Source organism: Anastrepha ludens, chromosome 6 (assembly GCF_028408465.1).
Source record: "Anastrepha ludens isolate Willacy chromosome 6, idAnaLude1.1, whole genome shotgun sequence".
Lineage (NCBI taxonomy): Eukaryota > Metazoa > Arthropoda > Insecta > Diptera > Tephritidae > Anastrepha > Anastrepha ludens.
The window spans coordinates 20,779,835-20,806,639 of NC_071502.1; the positions used below are offsets into that span (position 1 = coordinate 20,779,835).

The 26,805-nt window shown below is 36.3% G+C and overlaps 1 protein-coding gene across 2 annotated transcripts in view; it reads left to right on the top strand.

The window, feature by feature from the left end:
• The first annotated feature begins 915 nt into the window (after positions 1–915).
• The window catches only part of LOC128868364 (serine/threonine-protein kinase N), a 165,100-nt gene continuing 139,210 nt past the window's right edge, over positions 916–26,805 (top strand). Inside the window, exons 1-2 of one of the 2 annotated variants that reach the window (XM_054110369.1) lie at positions 916–1,472; positions 5,165–5,666. In XM_054110369.1, coding sequence (XP_053966344.1) covers positions 5,646–5,666 — 21 coding nt within the window. In that variant the 5' untranslated portion in view covers positions 916–1,472; positions 5,165–5,645. The remainder of the gene's footprint in view (positions 1,473–5,164; positions 5,667–26,805) is intronic. The other variant, XM_054110368.1, reaches the window with a different exon arrangement.

A 26,805-nucleotide genomic window follows, 5' to 3' on the forward strand; every position in this document is an offset into this window, starting at 1 on the left:
GATTTTCACAATCTCAGTTTTTTTCGTAAACAAACCGCTGTCATGACCCCGACGACGTCAGCTAATCAGCTGACTGTTCCAAATTCGCTGAGAGCCAGTTAACGTTCTGATCAAGGCGAATCTACTAAAGGTGCAATCGGTAAATCAGCTGATTTTTTTTTTTCTTTCGCCGTGTCAATGTGGCTGACAGAACAAAGTGAAACAAGGCGAATTCATTCTTTGTTTTCTACTTGCCAATATTTTCAAATCTATACTTTGACAATCAAACGTATAAAACATTGTTGTTGGTCTAGTGCCACCACCTTAATAAATGCGCCTTGGGTCTGATCTTGGTCACACCGTCTGAATTTTTTTCACCATGGTTCAAAACCCACTCTTAAGGCGAGTTGAGTACCAAAGGTGGCATCTTTCCAAAACAGTTACTTTATTTTTCGCTATTTTGACAAGTCTGACGACAGATCTCTTACCAATACAAAGCAAACAGAGACCACATGTTTGTAAAAATTCAATGTATGACTTGGTAATATTGTGTTTTGTGAGGCTTAAGCTAAATCAACTAATGAAATTGAAGTACTACTTGTTAAATTGTGAAAGCACCAATTAATATAATGCCTCCAAATGCATTTTTTTTGCGGTTTTATGTGTTTCATAAACAATTCATGCCTCTGATTCTAAACTGGCCCCCACTGCAATTACAATGAAGGATGAGTAAATTTCGACTTATATTCAACCAACACTAACAGAATTCCTCAACATATTTTGGCAAGTGAAGAGCACAATAACTTTTATGGAATTAAATACATATTTTAAAAGTATATAAGAAAAAAAATTCCTTGCATATGCTTCAATGTTAAATTGACAGTGGCATCTCTACCCAGACTGTGTTGGTAGCACTGATTGCCTTCGTTTGCGGCGAAATACAGCGACAAGAATTTGGTTGTCGGTTGTTGAGCTGTTGTGCTTAATATATTTTCTTTTCTATTTGAATTTTATTATTTCTAATTCAATCTTGCTCAAATTTCCGCGTTTTGCATTGAAAAACTCAATACTAATGTTTGTGCGTCGTAAATCGTCGCGAGTAAGCTTTTTGTATTCAGAGTAAAAGTGCAACAATTCCATAAAAGTTCGCCTTAAATATTTGGTGAAATAATTGCGAAGTGAAAAGAACTTGTTATTACGGGTTTCGAAAAGCGGCTAGTGTGCAAGTAAAACAAAAAAGAATTTCGATATTTTATATGAGTATTAATTGCTGGGCCGTAATTCATACTAATAAAATAAGACATCAGCTACTACCACACCTATATTGGTAGATTGGATTTGCGTGAAAGTGAGTGCTAGGAAATTGCGAACACCCATAAATGCGTGCCCCTTCAGCTGTTCCAATTGCTAAATTTTTTTCGGTATGATATTGCGACTAAGTTATGCACAGTAAAAACCAACAAAGGTGTCTTGTCGTTGCGGAGAAGCTAAAGGTAATTATATACTGCGGTCACACACACATACATATATAAATGAATGTATGTATGTAGATGATAAATACAAAATTGTATAAAAAGTTTACTTAAGAGAATTCTTAATTATTTTGAAAATTATTCAATTAATTTGTTACTTAATTTGGCGAAGGCTATGGGAAAAACTTTGCTCGTCACCAACAATGTAACTTTAGAATTTAAGGTGCTGCAATCGGCGAGTAATAAAGGATGACAAACGTGCAGTTGCTTTTCAGGTCCTGTTGAAATAAGTTTCAAAATGTTTCTAATTATCCGAGCATTAAATTATCCTATTTAAAAATAAAGTTATTGGTGAATCTTACAACTTTTTTCCGAACAAAATAAGTCGCATAAAACAAATTGGTGTGATTTAAAGCTTGTAAACCTTGCGATAATGTCTACAAGGTTTTCTTCAATGTCATGTAATAAAAGTTCCTATAAATTTTCACCCAATTCTGATTAATACTTATTCCTTAATTCTGATTAAACATTCAAACAACCGCACAACCTGTGTGACCTCGTCGTTCAATATCAACTCCACCTAAATCTCTTTTTTTCATGATAGAGACGTTCCCAAAAAAATTGGTGTACAATGAGAATTAAGGATAGGTTCTATCCCCGAAAATGTGTGTAATTTCGTGATTTGTTTTTAAAAACTTTTGTGGCATTTATTTGTCTATATTTTAAAACGTTTACAAAAATTTTTCGACTCCGGCCCTCACTGATGACGGTCGTGCGCGGGGCGCTATACAGCCCTGCCAAGTGATCTGAAACGAAAAATCCAAAAAAAAATCTTAAAGTAGATGAAATTTGTGGGGCCTTATGAATTTTCGATTTTTAAAAAACCCTTTTTTAAAAAAAATGGGGACCCTTTGAATAAAAACACCTTTTTTGCCTCTTTTTTATTTGTTTTAACGTTAAAAAACAATACTAAAAAATAAAAATAAAACGCTTCTCGAAGGTCCCCCCTAAATTGAATAAGTTTTAATTTGAGCCGCCAAACATCGAAATCGGTGTAGTCGTTGAAGCGGAATCGCGTCCCGCGCCCAAAAAAAAGGTGTTTCGAGAAAAACGCGGTTAAAGTTTGAGGAAGCGGCTCCGAGCGCGCGATTCTACCTGTTTTTCGGCCGACGCGCTCTCTCGTCTATACGCTTTAACTCGTAAAATCAATTAGATACGAAAATATCCTTTTCTCTACACATTTTTAAGACCTTAAGCATGAAAACAAAGCAATACAAAAAAATTAATTTTTTTGGTCGATTTTGACTAGAACCTCCCCTTAAGTGAAAACAATATTCAAAAATTCTTTTTAGAGTTCACTTAAAAATTTATTTTGCTCTTACACATTTTAAATAATTAAATATATTATAAGAAACAAATTATTAAACGGCGAGAGCAAAATCGACCGAGACTTTTCTGGAGACTAATTTAAAGAGTTAGGGGTAGTCAGAGGCCCGAAAAATCATGATTTTCAATAATTTTCTTTTGCTAGTCAATTGCTTTATTTTACAAAAATAAAAACACAGCATTAATGCATCATGTTTCAACTTGACTTTAGCAAAATTCCGAAATAAAAAATTAGTAAACGTAAGAGTTATCGCTGTTTGTGTCGAGCCTGTTTCTCCAGAAGTCCCTTGCGGTAATCATCACATGTCCTTGGAGATTCATCTAAAATTAATCGGACCAGAGGAATTAGTTTTATTAATAGAAAATCTTGTGCCTGATCAAAACTTTTTTTTTCAAAAATAACAATATGGCGGCCTCAGGAAATATTTTTCAGATTTTCGAGAAAAAAACGACAATTAATTGTTAAAAAAAAATCGAAATTATTGAAAAAAAAACCGTCGATCGGCACGAGTTTTTTATGTTTCTTAAAAGCAGTATAGGTTAGGTTAAATGGCAGCCCTAGCTTAGGGGAGAGGAGAAGGGAAGGAAGAAGGACCCTTGGGATTAGAGACAATGATGACCATGCATTTACGACGACGCCGCCGGAGGCTGATTTACGTTCGTAGTTAGCAGCTTCAAGCTACTGATGAACTTCACCAGATTTGTGATATTTAGACCCGCTATATCCGCAGGTGTAGCCGAAAAATGAGAGCCCAGATGTCTAAATCTTTGCCAGACGTGAGCAGAGCAGCTGAGAAGAAGGTGTTGAAATAATTCCATCTCGACCTCAAGACAGGTTCTGCAGAACGTACTTGAGACAATCTCACCGCATGAACACCTAACGGACAATGTCCGGTAAGGATACCCACCAAATTCGAGAGCTGGGGCTTTGTTAGCCTTAGGAGTTCCCTCGAGCGTCCTCGAACTACCCCTGGCCAGAAGGATCTAAATTATTAAAAAATTAAATTAAATTAAATTTTATTGAAATCTACAAAGCGGTTTTTAAGTTACACTGATCACCACTTCATAGTTTTGAGAACAACGCATTTAAAGTAAAATTAAAAGACCCGGAGCGCCCGAGTGCCCTTTGTTAATTGTTGAATAACTCGAAAAGAATTTGTCGGATTCACTTCAAATTTTCACACTTTAAGAAAATGCAAAAAAAAATAAATTTTTTGCAAATTCTGACTACCCCTAACCCCTTAAACGCTGCGTACATGCGTCAAAAAATCTCATTCTATTTGCTCTAGTAGATTCAAGAAAAAATCATAAAATATTGAAAATCGTGTTAAAACAAAACAATTCGTGTAAAAAAGATTTTTTTTTAACTTACGTAAAATCAAATTCGTGTAAAAGAGAATTAGGTGTACTTCATTGCTACTGATATGTAACAAATCATCTATTTTTTTCTATTTGATTCCGCATAGCATTTATGAATACTAAAAATGAGTTTATTTCGCTAAAAACGACGTGATGATACAAACTTTTTGCGTTCGTTGCAATGTTGTCTTGTCAGAATTTTGTTATTTTTATGCTTGGATTAAGGCAAAATATATTTTAAATATTTACTTTATGATTCTAATATACGTATGAATATATGTATGTCTCTACCTACTGCGTGTCTACCTACTAAGTTATCAAACCTGTAAGATTTTAAGAAATTGAAAACATTTCGTTAATAATGCTGCTATGCGCGCCAACACCTTAAGAGGCCCCACCACTCAGTTAGTTATTGCCTCTTTAGGTACTTTATCAAGACTACAGTAGAATACATTTGGCTATTCGCAATACCAATTCTTCCACTCTGTAAATACAATACTAAAAAATAAAAAAATACAAAACAAAGATTGTATCGTGGAGCTCATAATTCCGGCGCTCCTGCTGTGTATTGATTACACAGCATGCGAGGCGCTCTTTTTCAATTAAACCCTTAGTAAAATGCAATTGACGGTAATCAGGGAATCGCAAAATATTAATGTGTGTACTCGTAAGTCTATTGGAACGTATGTACCCATTCAGGTGTAGCCTTTGCATATATGTAAGTAAGTAGTTGGCCTAGGATAGGCGGAAAATTTGCATTAAGTGCTAGAGGCAGCGATTATTGAAAATGTTTCCATTAGTTCAGTATACCCATGCTATTTCATTCAGTTAACAGTTTTATTATTTCTTTTTTTTTTTGTAATATATTTATAAATATTTTTACACGTGCATGTTTACAACCCTGAATGTATGTAAACACATACTAAAAATCTTCTAAATATAAAATAATTGTAATGAAATTTTTATAGTTCATTTCTTTTATTTTCAGCTCGCGAAACGTTTACACTCTATTCTATGCATTTAAAAGAAAAGTATTAAGTTATGACATTTCTCTCAAGCTTCAATATTTTATTTACAATTCATCGGCGACGTTAGATGTGCAAAGCTTAGCAAATAAAAAAAGTATTGTTGGCGACAAATAGCGCGATAAGTTACTTATTTCAAATTAAACTCAACTGCAACACTAATTAATCTTAAAAAAAAAAACTATTTGTAAAAATGTGCAACAACATTGAGAATAACTTGTAAAAGTGAAAAATTAACGCAATTAATTTAAATCGCTCTATTGTTTAGGAGATTTTATTTGCGCTAAATGAATTAGTTTTGTTGCACCACTTGGCAAGATTGCTTAGTTTTTTTTTTATTAAAACATAAATTTACACATTTCGAAGCAAATAAGAAATAAAAAACGAAACAACGCTTAACATTCTTTTGGAGTCTATTGATAACATGGCGGATTCATATTATCAGGTAAGCTTTTTTTTTCTGCGATAAAATTATTATCAATCGGATTTATGTGTGCATATACAGTTGCGGTCAGAATCTTAGTAGTGCTTATGGCTCATTATATTTAAGTGGCCACGTTTTTTTTATCACAACAATTTTTCGCCATCCATTGTAAAATCCGTTAGATTAAGAAGTCGGCTTTAAGTTATTTTAGTTGCTACCCCCTTTTAGTCAGTCAAAATCTTAGTAGTGCGTGAAAAAGTATGTGAAAAATTAATATTATCGCGACTTTTTTTGAAAATTAAAAAAAAAAAAAAACGGTGAGATGGCCAAATTTTTATTATTCCTCATTCAGTAATGCTAGAAGGAAAAATTGCACAACCGAGAAACGCGCCCTCATAAAAAAATTGATTGCTGATGGAAAAACGTATGTGGAAGTGCAAAATATCACCAACAATGGTACGTAATACCACCATCAAGTACAAACCAAGTGGCAAAAAAGCGTGGAAGAAACCTAGCAATGTCGGCAAGAGAAGTTAAGTCTATCGTCAGATACTCAAAGCTGTTTCCATTTGCGGCTGCTACTGCGATAAAAGATGCCTTAAAAATGTCTTCGAGCGTTGAGACTGTTCGCCGGCGTTTGCGTGAGCACGACCTGGGTGCCCACAGTCGAAGAAAAGTGCCGTTGTTGACAAAAACGCATGTAGAAAAGATACTTCGATTCGCCAAAGAACATATGTATAAATTGGCCTTCGACCAAATGGCCTAACATTTTATGGTCGGACGAATCGAAGATTGTCTTGTATGGTGGAAAAGGATCGCGCCAATATGTAAGACGACCACCTCACACCGAATACCTGCCAAAGTATACAACAAAAACAATAAAGCATGGTGGTTCTAGCATTATGGTCTGGGCATGCTTTTCTTGGCTAGGCGTGGGACCGATTCATTGGGTTAAGGAAATGATGACTTGCGCTTCATATGTTGATATACTCAAGGACATCATGTTGCCATATGCCAGAGACGAAATGCAACTTATTTGGGCGTTCCAGCAAGACAACGACCCCAAACACACATGCAAAGTTGCTAAAAGATGGTTTGATGAGTCAGATCAACGTAATGGAAACCCCATTGAAAATTTGTGGGTTGATGTCAAGGAGGTAGTAGTCCAATGCAAGCCAACATCTAATACGCAACTATGGGAAGCTTTAAAGAGCGCATGGGAGTCGATTTCGATTGAAAGATGCCAACAACTTGTTGACTCAATGCAACGCCATTGTGCTGCAATTCTAAAGAATAAGGATCATACCACAAAATACCAATTTAAATACTAAACAAAACCCCATGTAAAAATAAAAATAAAATCACCATCATATAAAAGTTTTTTCAAAATTTTTTTTACAAGTTTTTACACTACTAAGTTTTTGACCGTTCAAAATTCGTTGCAGTTTTTCTAAATATAATTTTACCTTACTGAAATAAGATAAACGTTGGTTTTTTTTTAGAATTTGTTTTTTTTGACATTTGGGCTATAAGAGGGAAAAAATGAAATTTTTTATAAAAGCGATTGAACGCACTTTTTTAACCCATTCCAAGATTTTGACCGCAGCTGTACATGCATGCATATATACCGAAAAATAATATTGTAGCTACACCAAATTATGAGTTTCTGAAAGTAGGAGTTACTAAATAATAGTTATAAAATTACAATTAGTTTGGTTTTTATTATTTAATTAATTTACTTACACTGATATCCGATTATTTAGTAGTGCACTATTTTCTTGCACCACTAATAAATATAATTGCCTGCTTCCGGCCACATTGAGCATTGTTTGTAATCTCTGTCACATACATACGCGTACATACGAGTATGCATACTAATTTCATCGCTGCAGTAGTGGCCTTACTGCAGTTTGCGGTATAGAGAACCAGTTCGCCTTCTCTGAATTTTGCTCCTTCGAGTTTGTTTTTATCTGTATGTGGCACATTTACAGCCTTTTTTAAATATAGTATTTTTAGCTTTTATTACAATTGTTCCACTTGTGGACAATCATCAAGATGGTCACCACAAAATGGAGAAGGAGCTCGGCCAAACACCCGAAAAGGGTTGGAGTGCCAATTAGAAATATGAGAATTTATGTTAAAAAAAAATAGTTTGACAAAAGAAATCCATTATTTCCTCGGTAGATGGCTGTGGTGATCGATATCCTGTAAAGTATCTATCAAAAATTTTAAAGTTTATGCACCTCTTCAAGGTTACATTTCACACTAAAAAAATTCTTTAGCGGGTTTTTGACTTTAGCAAAATTTCAAAAAAAAAAAAATTATAATTTTAAAAGTTATCGCTGTTTGTGTGGAGCGCGTTTCTCTAGAAGGCCCTTGCGGTGCTCATCACAAGTCCTTGGAGATCCACCTAAAATCAATCGGGCAATAGAAATTAGTTTTATAAATAGATAATCTTGAGCCTGATCGAAGCTTTTTTTTCTTCAAAATTAACAATATGGCGGCCTCAGGAGATATTTTTCAGATTTTCGAGAAAAAAACCGACAATTAATAAAAAAATCGAAATTATTGAAAAAATACCTTCCATCGGGCACGGGTTTTTTATGTTTTTCCAAAACAGTATAAAAAAGTTCAAAAAACATAGTTTTGAGAAAAACGCATTTAAAGCTGCCCGAGCGCCCTTTGTTAATATTTTTAAGATATTATACTTTAAGAAAATGCAAAAACCAAAATCCAATTTTTTGAAAATTCTGACTACCCCTAACCCCTGAATGGTGCCGATACTGTAATAGCTAATTTCGTGTAATTTTGGTTTCGTTGATTCCATTCAGGCATTTTTAATGTTTAAGAAAATGTCGGTAACATCACAGAAATAATCGAAGTTAACCGGGATGTTGGAAGTCGTAGCATCGCCCAGGAGCTAAAGATCGACCAAAAACAGTTTTAAACCATTTGCGCAACAGTTTTTAGTAAAAATTATGGGTTTCTGTTTCCCAAAAAACAATATATTATACGACTGTAATAGGTATATTTTTTATTTTTATTTTTCTAAAACTCTTGGCAGCAAGCAATCATAAGAAAAGCATCTAACTCTTCTAAGTCTTGCGCCAACTTGGCCGCTGTTGTTCAACATAAGGTTTCAAAAACAACAATTTGGCGCACATTACCGAGGTGCGAACATTTAAAATTATCAAATATAAGAAAAAGAGCCCATCTTTTGCAGAAAAACTCGCAGTAAGATAATTCGAATATTTTTAATGTTGCCCAATTTCATATTATTTTTTAAAAAGCTTATATTTTCGGATGAAAAAAATTAAACCTTGATGAGCCTGATGGTTTTTTAAATTATTGGAGAGATCTGCGCAAGGGCTATATTCTAGGCGACAGAAAAAAAAATTCGAAAAAAGTATACTTTTGTTAAACGATCACTTTAATTAAACAGTGCCTTATCATTTTGAAACGTCTGGAAAGACGTTTTTGCTAAACAATTTTTTATGTATTAAAAAAGTACTAAATTCTGTAATGAAACAGATAACTTTTGTTACTATAATCGATGTGTAAAATTTTTATTTTCCTCTGAAATCTATAGGAATTAGAATTAGGAATTAGGAAACGCACCTTATATATATATTGGGTAGTCCAAAAAGTCTTTTCGTATTTTGTCAATAGATGTCGTTGGAGTCATCTATCTCCAGTGCTACCAATCACATTGTGTCATATCATATGGTGTTAGAAAGGTTACATTTTAAGCTTCATTTGACCAAAAAAAAAAATTAAATTCGGAGAAGTTGAAAAAAAGTTCTAGCTGTTCAAAAATGAGTGAAAATAATGAAGAAATTCGCTATATTTGGAAATTTTTGTATAAAAAAGGGAAGAATGCCACACAAGCCACCAATGAAATTTGTGAAGTTTACGGAGACGATGCTCTATCAGTTCGTGTAGCACAACAATGCTTCGCTCGCTTCCGTTCTGGAAATTTCGATGTGAAAGATGCACCTCGATCCGGTCGACCTATCGTGGAAAAAATCGATGAAATTATGGAAAAGATTGACCAGGACCATCACATAAGCTGCCATGACATCGCCAAGGCACTAAGCATTCATCATCAAACGGTTTTGAACCATTTAAAAAAGGCTGGTTACAAAAAGAAGCTCGATGTTTGGGTACCACATGAATTGTCTGTGAAAAATTTAATGTACCGAATTAACATCTGCGATTCTTTGCTGAAACGAAATGAAATCGAACTATTTCTGAAGTGAATGGTAACAGGAGACGAAAAGTGGATCAAATACTACAATAATGTGCGAAAAAGATCATGGTGCAAGGGTGGTGAAGCTCAACAAATGGTCGCAAAGCCAGTATTGACGCCTCGAAAGGTTATGCTGTGCGTTTGGTGGGATTGGAAAGGAATCATCCACTATGAACTGCTCCAGCCTGCTCAAACGATTGATTCTACACTTTACTGTCAACAACTGATGAGATTGAAGCAAGCAATCGAAAAAAAACCGGCAGAACTGATCAGCAGAAAGGGCGTCGTCTTCCATCAGGACAACGCTAGGCCACATACATCTTTGATGATTCGGCAAAAACTGGGAGAGCTTGGCTGGGAAGTTTTGATGCATCCACCGTATAGCCCTGACCTTGCACCATCGGACTACCATTTGTTTCGGTCAATGCAGAACTCCCTTAATGGAGTAAAGTTGGCTTCAAGAGAAGCCTGTGAAAATTACTTGTCGAAGTTTTTCGCTGAGAAACCACACAAGTTTTACACTGATGGAATAATGTCTCTAGAATAAAAATGGCAAAAGGTGGTCGACCAAAATGGTACATATTTGGTTTAATAAAGTTCATTATAAATATAAAAAAGAATGAGTTGAAGTTTGATTAGAAATACGAAAAGACTTTTTCGACTACCCAATATAATATATAGCGAGCAACCTGGGTACTGTGAACAGACTTTGAAATAATTAGTTCACTGTATCCAGACCCCACTGTACTTTGGTTCATAAAAATCGGAACACGGCATAAATTAAAATACTAATTCAGCATTTTTATAACGGAAAACCCGTGTATTATTCCCCACACTCCTTACTCCAGTAGTAAATTTTTTTTTTACAAATAACCTCTTTAATGGCATTATTCGCTTAAGGCCGGCGGGCCAATTAGATGTCCTAAACTCAGTAGTTTTCGCGAAGCGTTGTAGGATGAGAAAAAAAACAATTAGCCAAATGAAATTTTGGGGATAGTTTAATATATATTTGAACTAAAAAAAAAATTTGTACAATCTCCAACAATATATTGTAAGCCGAGTTATCAATAGATTCCCAGAGCGCCTGTATCCAACTTCTGTACAAGATACAACTTGCAATTTTCATCTGAAAACAAAAAAAAAAAAGATTATTAATTTTGATGTAATTATCTTCTATGTGAACTAAAAAACATCCAAAAACTTTTTTAAGCGACTTTTTTACCCAGTTGAAGAGTTTTTTTTTCCTTGAAAAACCACTTTTTTTTTTCTACCTTCCCCAAAAATTTGAATTTTACGTGTTTCTTAGTTCACATCGAAGATAATTACATCAAAATTAATAATCTTTTTTTTTTGTTTTCAGATGAAAATTGCAAGTTGTATCTTGTACAGAAGTTGGATACAGGCGCTCTGGGAATCTATTGATAACTCGGCTTACAATATATTGTTGGAGATTGTACAAATTTTTTTTTTTAGTTCAAATATATATTAAACTATCCCCAAAATTTCATTTGGCTAATTGTTTTTTTTTCTCATCCTACAACGCTTCGCGAAAACTACTGAATTTAGGACATCTAATTGGCCCGCCGGCCTTAATCAATCACCCTGTACTCATACACATACCTACGTGCAGTATGCATGGTTGTAAGCAAATCGAAATTTCTTGATAAGCTTTATTAATTTTGCCAACTCGGAAAGAAATGTATTCAATTAAAGTTTTCAAAAATTTTACAAATGCCAGTAAATTCTCCTCAATTTGGCGCACATTGAAACCTGTTTTTTGTTTTAATTTAGTTTTGTTTTCTACCGCTAGTGATAATCGCCGAGAGTAGGTTGTTTTGCGATGGTGGTGAGTAGGTAGGTGAGGAGCTGTTTTCGCATGGCGAGCGGTGGCAAGAGCGATATATATTTGAGTTTTGCGGCTTAATCACTTTGTTGTTTTTCCTTGCATTGTTTCCCTCATTTCATTTCACTTTGTGTGTTTCATGCCATACCACTAAGCTCTGATCAAATCCGATATTCTTTCAGCGGTCAATGCCTGGCTGGTTGCGACGACTGTTGCTGTTGCTGGTTCACCTCGTTTAGCGTTCCTCGTTCCTCGGTCTTTGGTTTTTTCGATTTTCAAGTTTATGCGATTTCTTTTTATAAATCAGAAAACCCAATTGCGATGAACTCAGGACTGTTTATACCCTTTACGAATTTGAAAATTATACTTTTTTGTATTAATTGTGCATAACTGAAAAAATTTATATAAATATCAGAAATAGTTATTACAATTTAAGTCGAAAAAGAAAAAAAAAATTTACAAACTTCTTAAATTATCTCTATTATGAGTGCCGCTTATACATCTACGGATTTATAGCAATTCTTTTGCTTCTTGTGATTACCGCTTTTATGGAAACTGGTATTCAAACTGTAATAAAAATATTTAGCACACTTGCTTGTTGTGTGTGCCCCCTATTCCGGTCCCATTACGCGTACATGCAAATGCGAGTTCTTGCAACATGGAAAATTGGGACGCAGTCATAACTGTTGCCGTTAGCGAACGAGTTCCAACTTACTGCTTTTCGTTGTACTACATAATTCTATTTATGAGTTTGTGCAATGGAGTAGCAGCGCAACGAAAAAAATTCAAGTTTACAAAATTCGAAATATTGTTGCTGCATTTTTCCATCAAATTTCTAGGAGTTGGTAATTGCAATTGAAATTGTAAAATTATCAGATATCACTTTCACTGCAGCGCTGCCATCTGTGTGAGTGAACTCTGACAGAAGTTGGTGGCAAAGCCAACGGAAATGCCACTTGCAGTCGCTCTGGGTTAAAAGTCAGACTCTGTAATGGTTAAGGCACGAATAGTTGGATATATTCAAGCAGAGGAAAAAATATAAACAAAAAACTGTTCTGCTGCAACTATTGCTGCCCAGCTACAGTGTAATTATTCGACCCAACCTGCTGAGCAGATGATGACGTTACATTTCCGTGCTTTAAAATAACGCATAGCGGTTTGTACACATTTATGAGCAAAGAAATAGCACAGCTTTCAAATCAAAACTGAAATTTATATACAAGGTGAAGTCGAAAATAAACAAGACTGGCGCCATAAAAATGTTTTTGATGGCGCCATATTTTTGATGAGTTAGTGCGTCGGAAGTTATATCCCTAGCTGACTTCAAGGTGATATTCGGTTCGGGGGAAGCGAAGTTATTGAGTCTAAAGTGTCAGTATGTTTGTGTCATCAGTACAAAAACGAGTTTCGAACAAAGAACTAATATCAAATTTTGTTTTAAAATCGGTAAAACGTTTACCGAAACATTCGAATTGATGAAAAAAGTTTATGGCGATGATTGTCTATCTCGTACCAGAGTTTATGAGTGGTTTACATGTTTCAGAGGGCCGCCCAAAATCAGTAATCACCGAAAACTCGATTGAAGTTTTTCGTAAATTTATCAAAAATGAACCGAAATCATCGTTGAAATTCATAGAATCGGAGTTGAATATCTCCAAAACATCGATTTATCGCATTTTAACTGATCATTTGGGTTTACGAAAGACCTGTGCACGTTCCATTCCGTACAAGTTAACCGAGGACCAAAAATTGCTCAGAATTCAATGACCTCATTAAAAATGCGAAAAAAGACGAGAACTTCTTTTAAAACATTGTAACTGTTTATGAAACGTGGAGTCTCCAACATGAACCTGAAACAAAGCGTCAAAGGGCCGAAAAGAAGGCGAGTCACCACACAAAAAATCGCGTTTGGACAAGTCAAAAATCAAGTCAATGCTCATTTGTTTTTACGATTCCAAAGGAATTGTCTACAAGGAGCTCGTGCCAATGGGGCCAAATCAATTTTCTATCTTGGCGTTTTGAAGAGTTTGTTGCATCGCATTCGTCGAATTCGCAATGAATACCGCGAAAGAGGAAGCTAGCACTTATTGCATGATAATGCACAATCTCATCTATCTATGTACTTTTGTGACTGATTTGTTGATTAGAAATCGCATTTTAACCATCATTCACTTACCGTATTCGCCTGATATGGCTACCTGTGACTTCAAGCTATTCGGAAAATTGCATTTGGCCATTGCGTTTTGTGTCAGTAGAGGCCATCCAAATGGACGCAGAACGCAGATAGTCCTGGGAACTCCGCGCCGTTCAATTTCCAGACGTGTAGCTGTGCTTCCGGCCATAGGACGAGAAGGAGACTATTGAACATTTTCTCTCTAAATGTCGGGTTTGGCAACTAGATGATTAAGGTGACTGGGGCAGTGCTCCAACCTAAATCCCATCAACCTTCTCCGTTACATCAACAGCTTTGGTTGGCTGTAGGTATCTGCCTGTTGGAGATCCCATAATGGTGCTTTAGTGTTACTTGTGGAGTGCCAGCCTGGTACTTAAACCATTTCACCTACCTACCTGTCTTCTTCTACAAAAGTTAAAAACTTAATGTTAAATGTTTTAAATCTCTCAAAATTAAATTCGATATTACAATGTTCATAAGTGTGAACTTTTTCTGCTCCTAACTGTATATATGACATACATAAACTGCAAACCGTTGCTGGCGCGTTTGTTGATTGGATTTATGCACGAGGAGCACTTGATAAATCCGTGTTCCAAGATATGCTATTATAGAAATTTAGTTTGTATATTTTTTTTCGAAAAATTTTTTTGAATGAAAAAATATTAAAAATATGAAAATATTAAAAATATAAAAAAATATAAATCCAATAATGTTGGATAAATATTCCTTGATTTTTGTTTCTAAATTGGAGCATCTTCTGTGCAACTCTCCGGTTCTCTCGTAAACTAGACTATGCTACCTGAGTGCTTAAAGCTTTGACAGGCTAGAATCTGTGCCTGAACTGGAGCTCAAGCGACTCCTAAAATTCACGAACAGTACGCGCATCTTGAGTAATGCATATTTTCGCTAAAAAGGACTCTGATCTGGTATCGCTATAGACCAAAAAGGTCTCTGTGTGGTTTCGGCCAGCCAGTATAACCTAACCTTTGCTTCTAAATGGATCTCTTCAGCCACTTCCATATTATTGCCATTTATACACGCCTGCATTATCTGCACCGCACGCGTCTACTTTCCTTATCCCACCACCTCACGTTGCTAAGCCAATAAATTGGCATAATTCGAATCATTTACTCTTAATACCTAAGGCATATAATGATTCAATGACATTCCCTCTGAATGCGAATCACTGCTCGACATACAGCTTGGGTACTAAGTTTTCGACTTCGAATTCTTCCTTCAGTTAGATTAGATTTAGATTTGTTGGAGGTTTGCACTTCGACCTCTTGGTCTTTTGTGCCCTCTACTCATCACAGTACCTAATCCAGATCGAGTTCCCTTATTAAATTTAAGATATAACTGGGTTGAATGGAGCGGAAGTGCCTTTCTTCTGGCCGAGATGCATCAACCTTCTTCGCACTATAGGGCTACATTTAAAGAGAAGGTGTATTGGAGTCTCCTGGGTTTGGTCACAGAAACGACAAGAGTTAGTTGACCATATTCCGAAAATGTGTGTGTCCACTTTTGAACACTGTACACGACGACGATTTATAGATTTAGATGGTATATTTTCACAAAACTATTAAGGCGTATTTCCTTTCTTAGGTTAGGTTAGGTTGAAGCGGTTGTCCTGTGGGACACACTCAGGCTCATAGCCCATTGTGGTGCCGCGTGGGGAGCTTGTCCCTATCTCTCCTAAAACCAGTGTGTGTTTTTCAAAAATTTTAAAATATCTCTGATTTCTATAGTACTGAGGTCTTCTAGCTCATTAAAAAATTGTCTACCCAGAATAGTAAACCTGCGTCTGGATAGAGCAGGGCAGTGGCGCAGTAGGTGCGAGATTGTCTCTTCCTCGTCCTCATCTAGACAACTTCTACAGAAGTCATGTGTTTGCACACCCATCCTTAGGGCGTGTCTGCCTATTAGGCAGTGCCCCGTTATGACTGAGATCAATGTGCTAAGACTGTGTTTATTTTGGCTTAGCAGAGATTCTTTCCTTTCCTTTCTTAATGAGGTACTTAATTTCGTCGCGGTACTCCGATTGTGGTTCTGTCGACATGGTGAAGTTTACCGTTCAATGTTGGTCTATGAACAAACAAAAAAAAAAAAGATTATATTTACATTACCTCTTGATGTGCTCTGCTCATGCCGCCAACTTATTAGTCGCCCCTCGTACATTTATATCGCATGCAATTGCCTGCACTTACCCATTTTCTTTCCTCTCCCCTCGCTTTTTCGCTCTCACCCTGCTCTCTAATTATATACGCTGTCTGGTTTCATAAATGTGCAACAAATAATGGCTACAACTAAAATCACCGTTGCAAGTTGTGATCAGTGTAAATGCTCAGCTGTTGCTACGTTTTTTGAACTTGTAGCGCAGAATTTAAGCGGAGCGCAACACCAAGGCCAGCTACAGGAACAATAGTGGCGATGACGTTGGAAGCGCCAGCAGTGGCAGCTAATCACCGCAACTAGTCCCAATTGAAAGCTTCGTGTTGAATCGCGTCAAAGAAAATTGCCTCTGATGCCATTTCGTTTTTTTTTTTTTTTTGCTCTTTTGCTGTAGCCAGGAAATAAGTGGATGTCGATGTCTTATCGACATTTAAATGGGCTAAGGACTTGTCGACGGCATGTGCAACGGGCGAAATTCACAGAATTCGAACTCCGTTGCATCGCTTGGGGAATACACCGAATTTGTCAGCTTACTTACTCATTGATGGGAACTTGGTGAAGTAAAATCGATGACTTTGAAAATTAATTGAGAAAAAATAGCCTTAGAAAATGTCACAAAAACAAAAAAATAAACAAATACGTAACTAATTTTTAGTGTTTTTAACGAATTTTCGCACGTTTATCGAAAACAAATCTAGAAAAATGCAAATATACATATAAAGGGTGGTTAAGTTTCAAGGGCCGGTGTTGATTTTGAATGAAATACAATTTTTTTTTAGGAAATTATTGTCATTTCTCTTTTTTATGATAATATTGGCATGTCTGAATTACGTATGGAAGAAAATATCGGCCAAATGGCCGCCGCGGCCTCGGCGGCACACCTCTATCCGATGGTCCAAATTTTCGATGACGCTGAAGCATAATTGAGGTTCTATGCCGTTAATGTGCCGAATTATCTCATCCTTTAGCTCTTGAATTGTTGCTGGCTTATCGACGTACACCTTTTCTTTCAAATAACCCCAAAAAAAAAAGTCCAACGGTGTGAAATCACATGATCTTTGGCGGCCAATTGACATCGCCTCAACGTGAGATTATTCGGCCATCAAATTGTTCGCGCAAAAGAGCCATTGTTTCGTTAGCTGTGTGACAAGTGGCACCGTCCTGTTGAAACCACATATCGCCCACATCCATATCTTACAATTCGGGCCATAAAAAGTTCGTTATCATCTCACGATAGCGAACACTATTCACAGTAACTGCCTGACCGGCCTCATTTTGGAAAAAATACGGCCCAATGATGCCGCCGCGTCATAAACTGCACCAAAAAGTCACTCTTTGTGGGTGCATTGGTTTTTCGGCAATCACTCTTGGATTATCATTCGCCCAAATGCGGCAATTCTGCTTATTGACGAGTCCACTGAGGTGAAAATGTGCCTCATCACTGAAGATGATTTTCTTCACGAGGTGCGCGATATGTATTTTAATTTGAACGCCCGTTTTCATAATAAGCCTAAATAACTTTAACGCGTTGCTCGATTGTGTATCATTTCAGGGTTCAAAATGAGTTAGTCTGAAATTGAAAAATGTCAAATAAATGCAGAAAAAAACTTAACGTTTAGGTATGGTTCACATTCAACATCGGCCCTTGAAATTTAACCACCCTTTATATATGTATACGAGTACAGCGGCTCAATCGCATAACCGGACAAACAGTACTGTGTTTGTCAAATTGCTATTGCTCCCAAACTACGAATGGTATCAAGTTAATTTTGATTTTAATTTTTTGGTAAATTTTTGCACTTGACTAGTCCGAAATTTAAATTCGTGACAATTCGTTTAACCGTCGAACTGAAAAAATATTAATCGGTAAACGGTGGTGCACACAAATCAACTAATCGAACAACGAAGTTCTGTTTTGACGCTGTTTGTCCGATTATGCCCCCTGTATATACAGGGTGGCGCATTTACAATTTTTGTTTTCAATCATAGTCTATTTTGCAACTCTCATCGCTTTTTCGCCAATCAATCTCATTACTGTCACTCTCATACTCGTGAGTGTAAGCGAGCCCCGACGAAAATGTGGCTGCTGCGGCCGAGAGGGTGCGAAATTATAACTACCATTCAGATAAATTTATTGTTGAAATATATTTCTGTGTACGTTTGATATATTTCTGGGACTTTTTTCAGTCAGGCACTAAATTGCTTGTTTTTATCAAAATACAGTAGAAACTCGATTCTTGCACCTAATGAAAATCGGGCTCGGTGCAAGTTTCGAGGTTGTCGCAAATATTGAGGTTTTTTCCCATACAAATTAAAGTAGTTGTTTTTACCGTCAACAATCCCAGTTTCTTTGTTTTTTATTTTTTCATTATAAATTAAAAATGATTAAATACACTTTAAAGCGGGGAGTTTCCTTTGAAATTAAAACAAAATTCCAGTCTTGGTTTGTTTTGTGCACACTCGCTGGATCAGTACCACCCTGTTTCTGAGCCTCTGCAGCATCATAACTTCGTTTAGGCAACCATTTTTTTGCTCTGCCCAATCCAAGCATATATTGAATGCTGATATTGCCTCTCCCGATGCAATTTTATTCGTATTTAACATTACGTCGTTAGTTTCTTCACCGACTGCTTTGTCGTTTTCATTACCGTATTCTTCATTTAAAGCCGTGGGTTCCGAATGATGTTCAACAATCCATTGCTCGATTTCAAATTTGGAGACTTGAAGCAAAGTTGCAATGAATTAAATATCACCAGCTATCTGCAATCCTAACTCCGAAAGTGGAATCATATCGTCACAATCCCAGTCAAATGCTTTTCCAAACAGTTTTTGAAACGATGACTGAATTGAAGTTGCAGTAGGAGCATCCCAAGCACTAGCTAAAAATCATTTTTCATTTCTCAGGGCAATACTCGTATTTCGCATCTCATAGATAGCTTCTCCAGGAGCAACAATGTGACTTAAAAGGGATTTTTTGTTGTTCAATTTAGTAAGCCTTAAAACGTTTTGATCGATGAGCTGTATTAGAGCCGTACAGTTTGGAGGAAAGCGCATTGCCGGTATTTGGCCCTCGTAGCTCTTTAACTCACCTTTTTTGGAATGGGAACTCTGATTAAAACAGTATGCGTCGTTTTGAATAAAAGTGAACATACCTATGGAACAATTGTTCTGTGAAACCATTATTCAAATAAAGTTAGGGTCATCCAACCACTTCTATTTCCTTTGCAGACAACATGCATATCATTAAACGTTTTTAATGAAAGTGGATTCGCCGATTTCCCAATAACCAATATTTTTACTTTATGATTTCCAGCAGCCTTCATACAAAAAACCTCTCTCATGCCCCGCAGCCGAAGTTTCGTTTGAGCGCTCAAGATTTTTATCGAGTAAGAACTTTCAAAATAAGCCATACTCATCGGCATTGTATATCTGCTCCTTTGTCAAACTTAAAATAATGTTTTGTTTTTTAGCTAGTGTATTAATAGAAATTCCTGTATTTAATTTGTTTAGAATGTCATCTTTTTCTTTTATTGTAAGCAGCGTAAATCTTCTCTTTGCCATTATGAGATTACACCATGCACAAGTTAACGCAAAACTGTCATTTCGTGTGCAAATGAATTAGACGGTACTTCCCCTAAATTTATTCAGTTGATTCAATTCAAATAGTGACATTACCAGAATGGCATCCACAGTACTTTCCCGAGCTTTATTCCCAAAAATACAACGCAAAAAGAGTAAAAGAGAAGGACAAAACAAAAAATGTCGCAAGTATCGAGGTAAAAATTGTCTAACGTTGCAAATACTAAGTACGCAATGGAAAAAAAATTGCGTCGCAAGTATTAGCCATTTGTAGTAACCTTCTTCAAAAAAGTTCAATACATACCATTTTCCAACTACTGGGTTGCCCATATTCGACGGACCCATGTGTTTTTTTTTAAATCAAAGAAAAACACAATTTTTTTATGTTGACGATAATAATCATTTTACTTGGTTCAAGTAGATTTGTTGACATCACTTTTTGAATATGATATCTCTCAAATGGCCGCCTTGAGCCTGTACGGTGTATTGTGTCCGTTTTGCAGCATTTTCCATAGTTTTAGCTAACATTTCGGCTGGAATAGCGGCTATTTCCTCACGGATGTTGTTCTTGAGCTCTCCTATGGTCTTTGGCTTATTAATATAAACCTTTGATTTTAAATATCCCCACAAGAGGAGTCAGGTGGCGTTAAATCGGCCGAACGCGGTGGCCAGTCAAAATCGCCATTTTTCGACATCAAACGACGAGGAAACAATTTCTTCAAGAAATCGATTGTGGTACGAGCTGTGTGTGGTGGAGCACCGTCTTGTTGAAACCAGAACTGCCTCATACGCTTTCGACGAATAATTGGCCTCACAAAAGTGGTTATCACATCGCGATAACGCTCCTGATTGACGGTAACAGCTTGACCATCTTCATTTTCGAAGAAAAACGGCCCAATAATCGTTTTCGCACTAACGCCGCGCCAAACAGTGTCTTTTTCGTCGTAAAGAGGTACCTCTTGAATTGCGTGAGGATTTTCAGTGGAGTGAATACGGCAATTTTGCTTGTTTACCGTCCCATTCAATAAGAAATGAGCCGCATTGGACATGATGATTTTGTTCCAAAATTGCTCGTCATCTTCAGCCATTTCGATGACTTATTGGGCCCATTCCAATAGTCGAGGCTTGTCCGCAGGCAACAATCTTTGCCTCAATTGAATCTTATACGGGAATAAATGCAAATCGATGCGGATAATTCGTTGTAAAGTGGTCCGAGCAATGCCCAACTGCTGAGAACGGCGATTTTAGGATGTCCTTGGCGACGTCTCAACACTGGCCCGTACAAGAGCAATATTCTCATCCGATCGCCTTGGTCGGTTATGACTTGGTTTCTTTGGATTAGAAAGAGCATCACCAGTCGAAAACCTTTCGTACAAACGCTTAATGGTGTTCTTAGAAGGCGCACTTTTCACATTATTTAATTTTTTATACGCACAAGGTTTCACAATTGACTTCTTTTGTTGAATGTAAATTTCAACAATTTGGGAGCGCTCGCGTGGCGTGTACTGTTCCATGGTAAAAATCTGCTTGGACTGACGCTTCCAACGCGGTATGTCATTAAGCGATCTGACGTCTCTGTCAAAAGATACAGGGTTGCCAGATGGGTCCGTCGTATATGGGCAACCTTGTAAATGATAAATAAGAATTTGAAGAAAAGAACTTGAAGAAAAGCATATTAGGGTCAAATTGTTATGTCAAAAGTTCACTGATTTAATAATATAAATATAATTTTCATTCATTTTGTTACTAAAAAACCAACCTGTATTTGGACCACCCTTAAGCACTGGTGCAAGCGTATGCCTATGAAATGATGTGCCCATACTTACAAATGTGCATTTCCCGCGGTTTTGATGCGTAGCCATGTTATTGACCGCGGAAATGTGTTGCTGTTATTGCTGTTGCTTTGGCCGTTGTGATCTGCGTTGCAGCGGTTTGTTTGCTACGAAAGCATAAAAATAATATTACGATTGCACCGGTTTTATCAAATTCACGCCAATTTTTCTCTATTGCGGATTTGTTTTTATTAGAGTTGGCGCGTTATTTCTTCATTCGACTTTTGTTGACTTCATCTCGTCGGTTTGTTGCTGTTCGACCTGGTCATTGTTACTATTTCTTTTACGCGCTGCTTGCAAATAATTTTTATGCGTATTTCTTATTCGTGCATACCGACATCTATCTATAAATACTATTTATTTTTGTGCCAGTAATAAGTATATGAAAACGAATATTTATTTGTAGATTTAAGATAAACTACGTAGCTACTTTTAATTTGCTAATTGTGGTACTTAGCAACAATTTATATTGGAGCGGGTAGCGGGTAAAGGTTTAGGTCTATATGCAATACTAATGGCATTATTGCTGCTATATTTGCTATTATTATCGGTTTGTATTATACTGTGACCTCTGCGAAATGGCCTAATATTTCGCTTATTTCAAGTCTAAAACATAATTATAGTTTTTACAGTTTAAATTGCTACAGATAGTTAAATAAATAAATTTAAAAAAAAGTTGAGAAATTTATAAAATTCATTCTAGTAGGGAAAGTGAATGCTCCGTAATAGGGATGAATAGTAAATTTCTCCTTTAAGGGGTTATATACAGTTAGAAGGCCGAAAAATTCGATTTTTTCTGAGAAAACTTTTAAATTTATTGATCTAAAAATTTCTACACATATTATGTTATCTTTTAACTGTATTTTAAGCCTTAGTATTAGTAAAAATATTTATTTGGAAAGGAGCTGCAGCTGATCTCCGGGAGCTCCTCTCAAAAAGACGTTTTGCGGGGACCACTATATCTCTGAACTGAATCCGCTGAAATTAAAAAACCAAGCAGATTTCGTTAAAGTTATCTTAAATCTAGAAATTAATTGAAGGAATAAGCAAAATAAATTTTTTTGACAAAATGGTGGTTTTTCAAAAAAATAAAAATCGATTTTTCACCAAAATTTCGGCCTTAAATTGTTCATTAAAAAAAAAATATTTATCGGTGAGAAAACATCTTCGATTAATTACTAAAAAATATATTTAAGAAGTTCGTGTTAAAATTTGAGACTAATCGGTTTAGCCCTTTTTCGAGTAATGTTGGTCACCCATTTTGAGAAAAACGCGTTTAAAGTTCCGGACTTGTACTTTCAAGCACTTTGAAACGCCTTTTCATATTTGCGTGTAACTTCGAAAATATTCACCGGAACGATATTAAATTTTCGGTGTGTATTCTTAAATATACATAGGGTGGGCCATGTAAAATTTGCTTTTTGAATCGGCTATGAAAAAAAAACTAATAAATATTTTTTCAAACTTTTTTCTTTATTTTGAAGATTGAACATTGCCATTTATGAATAAAAAATAATATCGTTCAAATGACTGCCACGACTGGCTTTACAGTAGGCCATTTTTATGAATGGCAACTTCGATTTCGTGTTTTAAAGCATCAATCGTCTCTGGATGGTTCGCATAGCATTTGTCCTTAACGGCTCCCCACAAAAAATAGTCCAACGGGCTTAAATCACAGCTCCGAGGCGGCCAATTGATATCGGAATTTCGGCTGATTATTCGGTTGTCAAAAACGGTAGCCAAAAGTTCTAGTGTAACTTTGGCAGTGTGACAAGTTGCACCGTCCTGTTGAAACCAAATGTCGTCCATGTCATCCTCTTCAATTTTTGAAAACAACTCGATGAGCATGTCACGGTAACGCTCGCCATTTACTGTAGCCGCGGAAGAAGAAGACTCTCCACTTTGGAAATAGGTTTTCAATATTTTCCAATTTTGTTCAAGCGTATAGCGTCCCATTTCGGAAATGTCAAAGCTTTAAGTAAATTATGAACATATTTGACATGTTATTTGTGTTACCATTCTCAAAAAATAGGTGGACCAAAAAGCAAACGCTATATGGCCCACCCTGTAGGTATGTACCCTAAGATCAGAAAGTATCGGGAATGTTTAAATAAAACAAAACAGAGTTAAATTTCAGGCAAATTTATTTTATCTGCTTCAAAATATGACCCGTCTGAAGTAACACAAAGGGGCCAACGTTTAGCCCAGTCCTCCATGCACCCCTGGCAGGCCGATGAAGGGATGGCTTTCAGCTGCCTCGTCGCATTCTCTTTGATCTCCTCTATCGACTGAAACCTCCTTCCACGAAGTGGTGACTTCAACTTGGGGAAACAAAAAGAAGTCGCATGGGGCCATATCAGGTGAATACGGTGCTTGCAGGATGGTATTTATTTGGTGTTTGGTCAAACAATCCAGCACAATTTGGGCTCAGTGCGGTGGCGCGTTATCATCATGTAAAATACAAGACGCTAAAAACTGACAGATGTGTGTCCTACAGTCCTACCAACATAAGAAAAAAATATAGACCGGTTCCCTCGTGCGCGGTTCGTTTAAATTATAACTCCCGGTACTTTTTGATCATATGGTACATTGAGAACAAAAAAACAAAAAAAAAATAACAAAAAAACTAAAAAAATAACAAAAAAATTAATTTTTTTAAAATTCTAATTAAGAAGGGGTTATAATTATACTAAAAACAATCGACATCATGAAAGTAAAGACCTCCTACTTTCTAGAGACTTTAAATTAATTAAAATCAAACGGGAATTTTAGGAAGGGATATGATTTGAGAATTTCAACAACCTCACAACAACTGAGGAAACGCTCTATTCTTTCAATTGTAAATTGAAGGCCTCCATATAAATTTTGCATACTCTAATTCAGAGCGAGCAAAGGAAGCAAAGTAGTTTGAGAATGGAAGGGTGCGAGGCTTCAAGCTATTACTCTGTATTAAACCTAAGATTGAGATTGAAGATAAGACCCATATAAAAAAATCGTAGTGTGTTCGTTTGTGTACATAACATATATACATACATACTTATAATTTTTCATATCTTGAAATAACAGTAAATATTGTTAATATTTCCAAAATCGCCGCTTTTTATATCTGCGCACCACTTTTTGTATTTGTCCAAACTCCATCAAACAACAATTCTTTGCCAACTCTTCAACTAAATTTAATTTTAATTTCGGTCTCGAGGAATGTCTGCTGGTTGAAGGGCATATTTGTACGCAACATTTTTGCTTTCCACACATTTGGCTGCACCCTTTACTACGTGCGTACGGGTTTTGTGAGCTGCCTGAATTGACAGCGCATTCGAGCAAGTCAGGGGAATTAAACGAATGCGGGCGTCGTATTGATAAGGCAGCAGTTGGCAGAAAGACGCCAATACGAAATCAGCGTAAAAGTCGTTGAGCAACTTGTTTTTTCTGCATCATGATTGCCGCCTAGCTCACTTGCCTGCCTCTTACCTCGCCATTTAAGGGCTTTTCCAGCTAAGTTACAGCGTTTCTGTTTTTAGTCTCGCAATTTTTGTTCTGATACTCGTTCCTTCGGCCATGATTCACCCAACGCAAATGCTTTTACTGTTCGCTTCCTTCTGAGTGCAGCATTTAATGGCATTTTAATTCGATTGCGGCTACAGTTTGCCTGCGTCGCACCTATTATACTCTACATCGATACTGGCGAAAAACTACCGCGAGTTGATAATTTAAATTGACTGCTTAAAGGGATTATCGAAATGCAATAAAACAAATATTCACTTGATATGGCTCTGTTTTTTGTTTTTTTTTTTTGTTCTCTTTCCACAACTCAAATTAACCCTTCGAGATACTGATTTTCAGTCGATAGAAAACACCAAAGCAAGTTCCGAAAAATGCGTTTAAAAAATGTTTCTTTCATTGGATTATTCCTTGGCATGAGTGGATTAATAATCGGATAATAATAAATTTGATTAATACTTTGTTTTTATTGAAAAAATCCCAATACTTTTTTCACAGAATTTACATGCGGTACATTTTATTTTAATATACAATATATTATTTTATATATTAAGCTAGTATTTCTATACAAAAATTCAAGTTAAATATGTAAGTTTTTATGGAAAAATGCAAAAAAAAACGTTTAGTTAAGTTGCATATTGATAAGTTTTGACTATTTCTTTATATATTTTGTAATTTCAATTATTTTTTATAAAAATATAGTTCGTACCACAAAGAAACCATATAAAGCAAAGTTTGGAGCTTTATAAAAAATTTGTAAAAATTCGTCGAATTTTCATTAAAACTTCAAACTTTGTACTCAGAATTTTTAGAAAAATTTCGGGCATGCAGTTTTATAGATCATTTCATTTTGCGGTCTTGTGCATTTTCTCCATTTAACGCCTACTTCACATGTTTTTTATATGGAAGAAAACACCCAACATCGTTAGGTAACTTAAACAGATACCTTGAATCGCAAATTCGAGATCAAGACTTCTAGCAAGCCGATTAAATTCTACAAGTCAATATAAAATGGATTATACGCGGGAAGTACTCTATTAGGAGCACTGAAACTTAACTGGCTGTTTAGATGTGAACAGTCAATGGTCCCGGATAATATGTCGTATATAAACATTAATCTTTGAATGAACCATCTGATATCAAGTGATAAAACATTGATTAGCATCATTGACTATCAAAGTGAAGAGGTTGAATAGCAACACGAGGTGCATGTACGCCATTACTCAAAGTCTACTAGAACAGAGGTCAGCAACAGTTTGAGTTGGAAGAGTCAAAAATTACAATTTACAAATTTTCAGAGCCACATAATTTTTTCTTTCCAACAATAAATAGTAGGTACTCGCATTTCCGACTATTTCAGGCCCGGCTTTAAATGCTCTGGTTGGTCTACCACCACTTGATGCTTTCATCCAAGGAGAGGCCTTGAAGGCCATCTGCAGGCTGAAACACAATGGGAACTGGTACGGCTCCTGTCTGGCATTGGCAAACAGAGAGGGCATGACCTTCGATTCAACGATTCTCTCTATGCCCCTTGACTCTATGCCATCAAGAGTCGTACTTGAAAGGAGATACAGTATGGTGCTGCCAGAGCCTCAATTGTGGTCAAACTCTGAAAATGAGCCCGACTCGTATTTTCACGGATGGCTTCAGGACTGAGCACGGCTCCGGCTCTGGTGTCTACGTGGGATCCAGCGGTACAAAATTGCACTTTGTTCTTGGAATGCATGCATCTGTGTTTCAAGCGAAGGTGTATGCTATTCAAGCAGCAGTGAACTATGTTGTGGAGAACAGATGCAGAGGCAGATATGTATGTG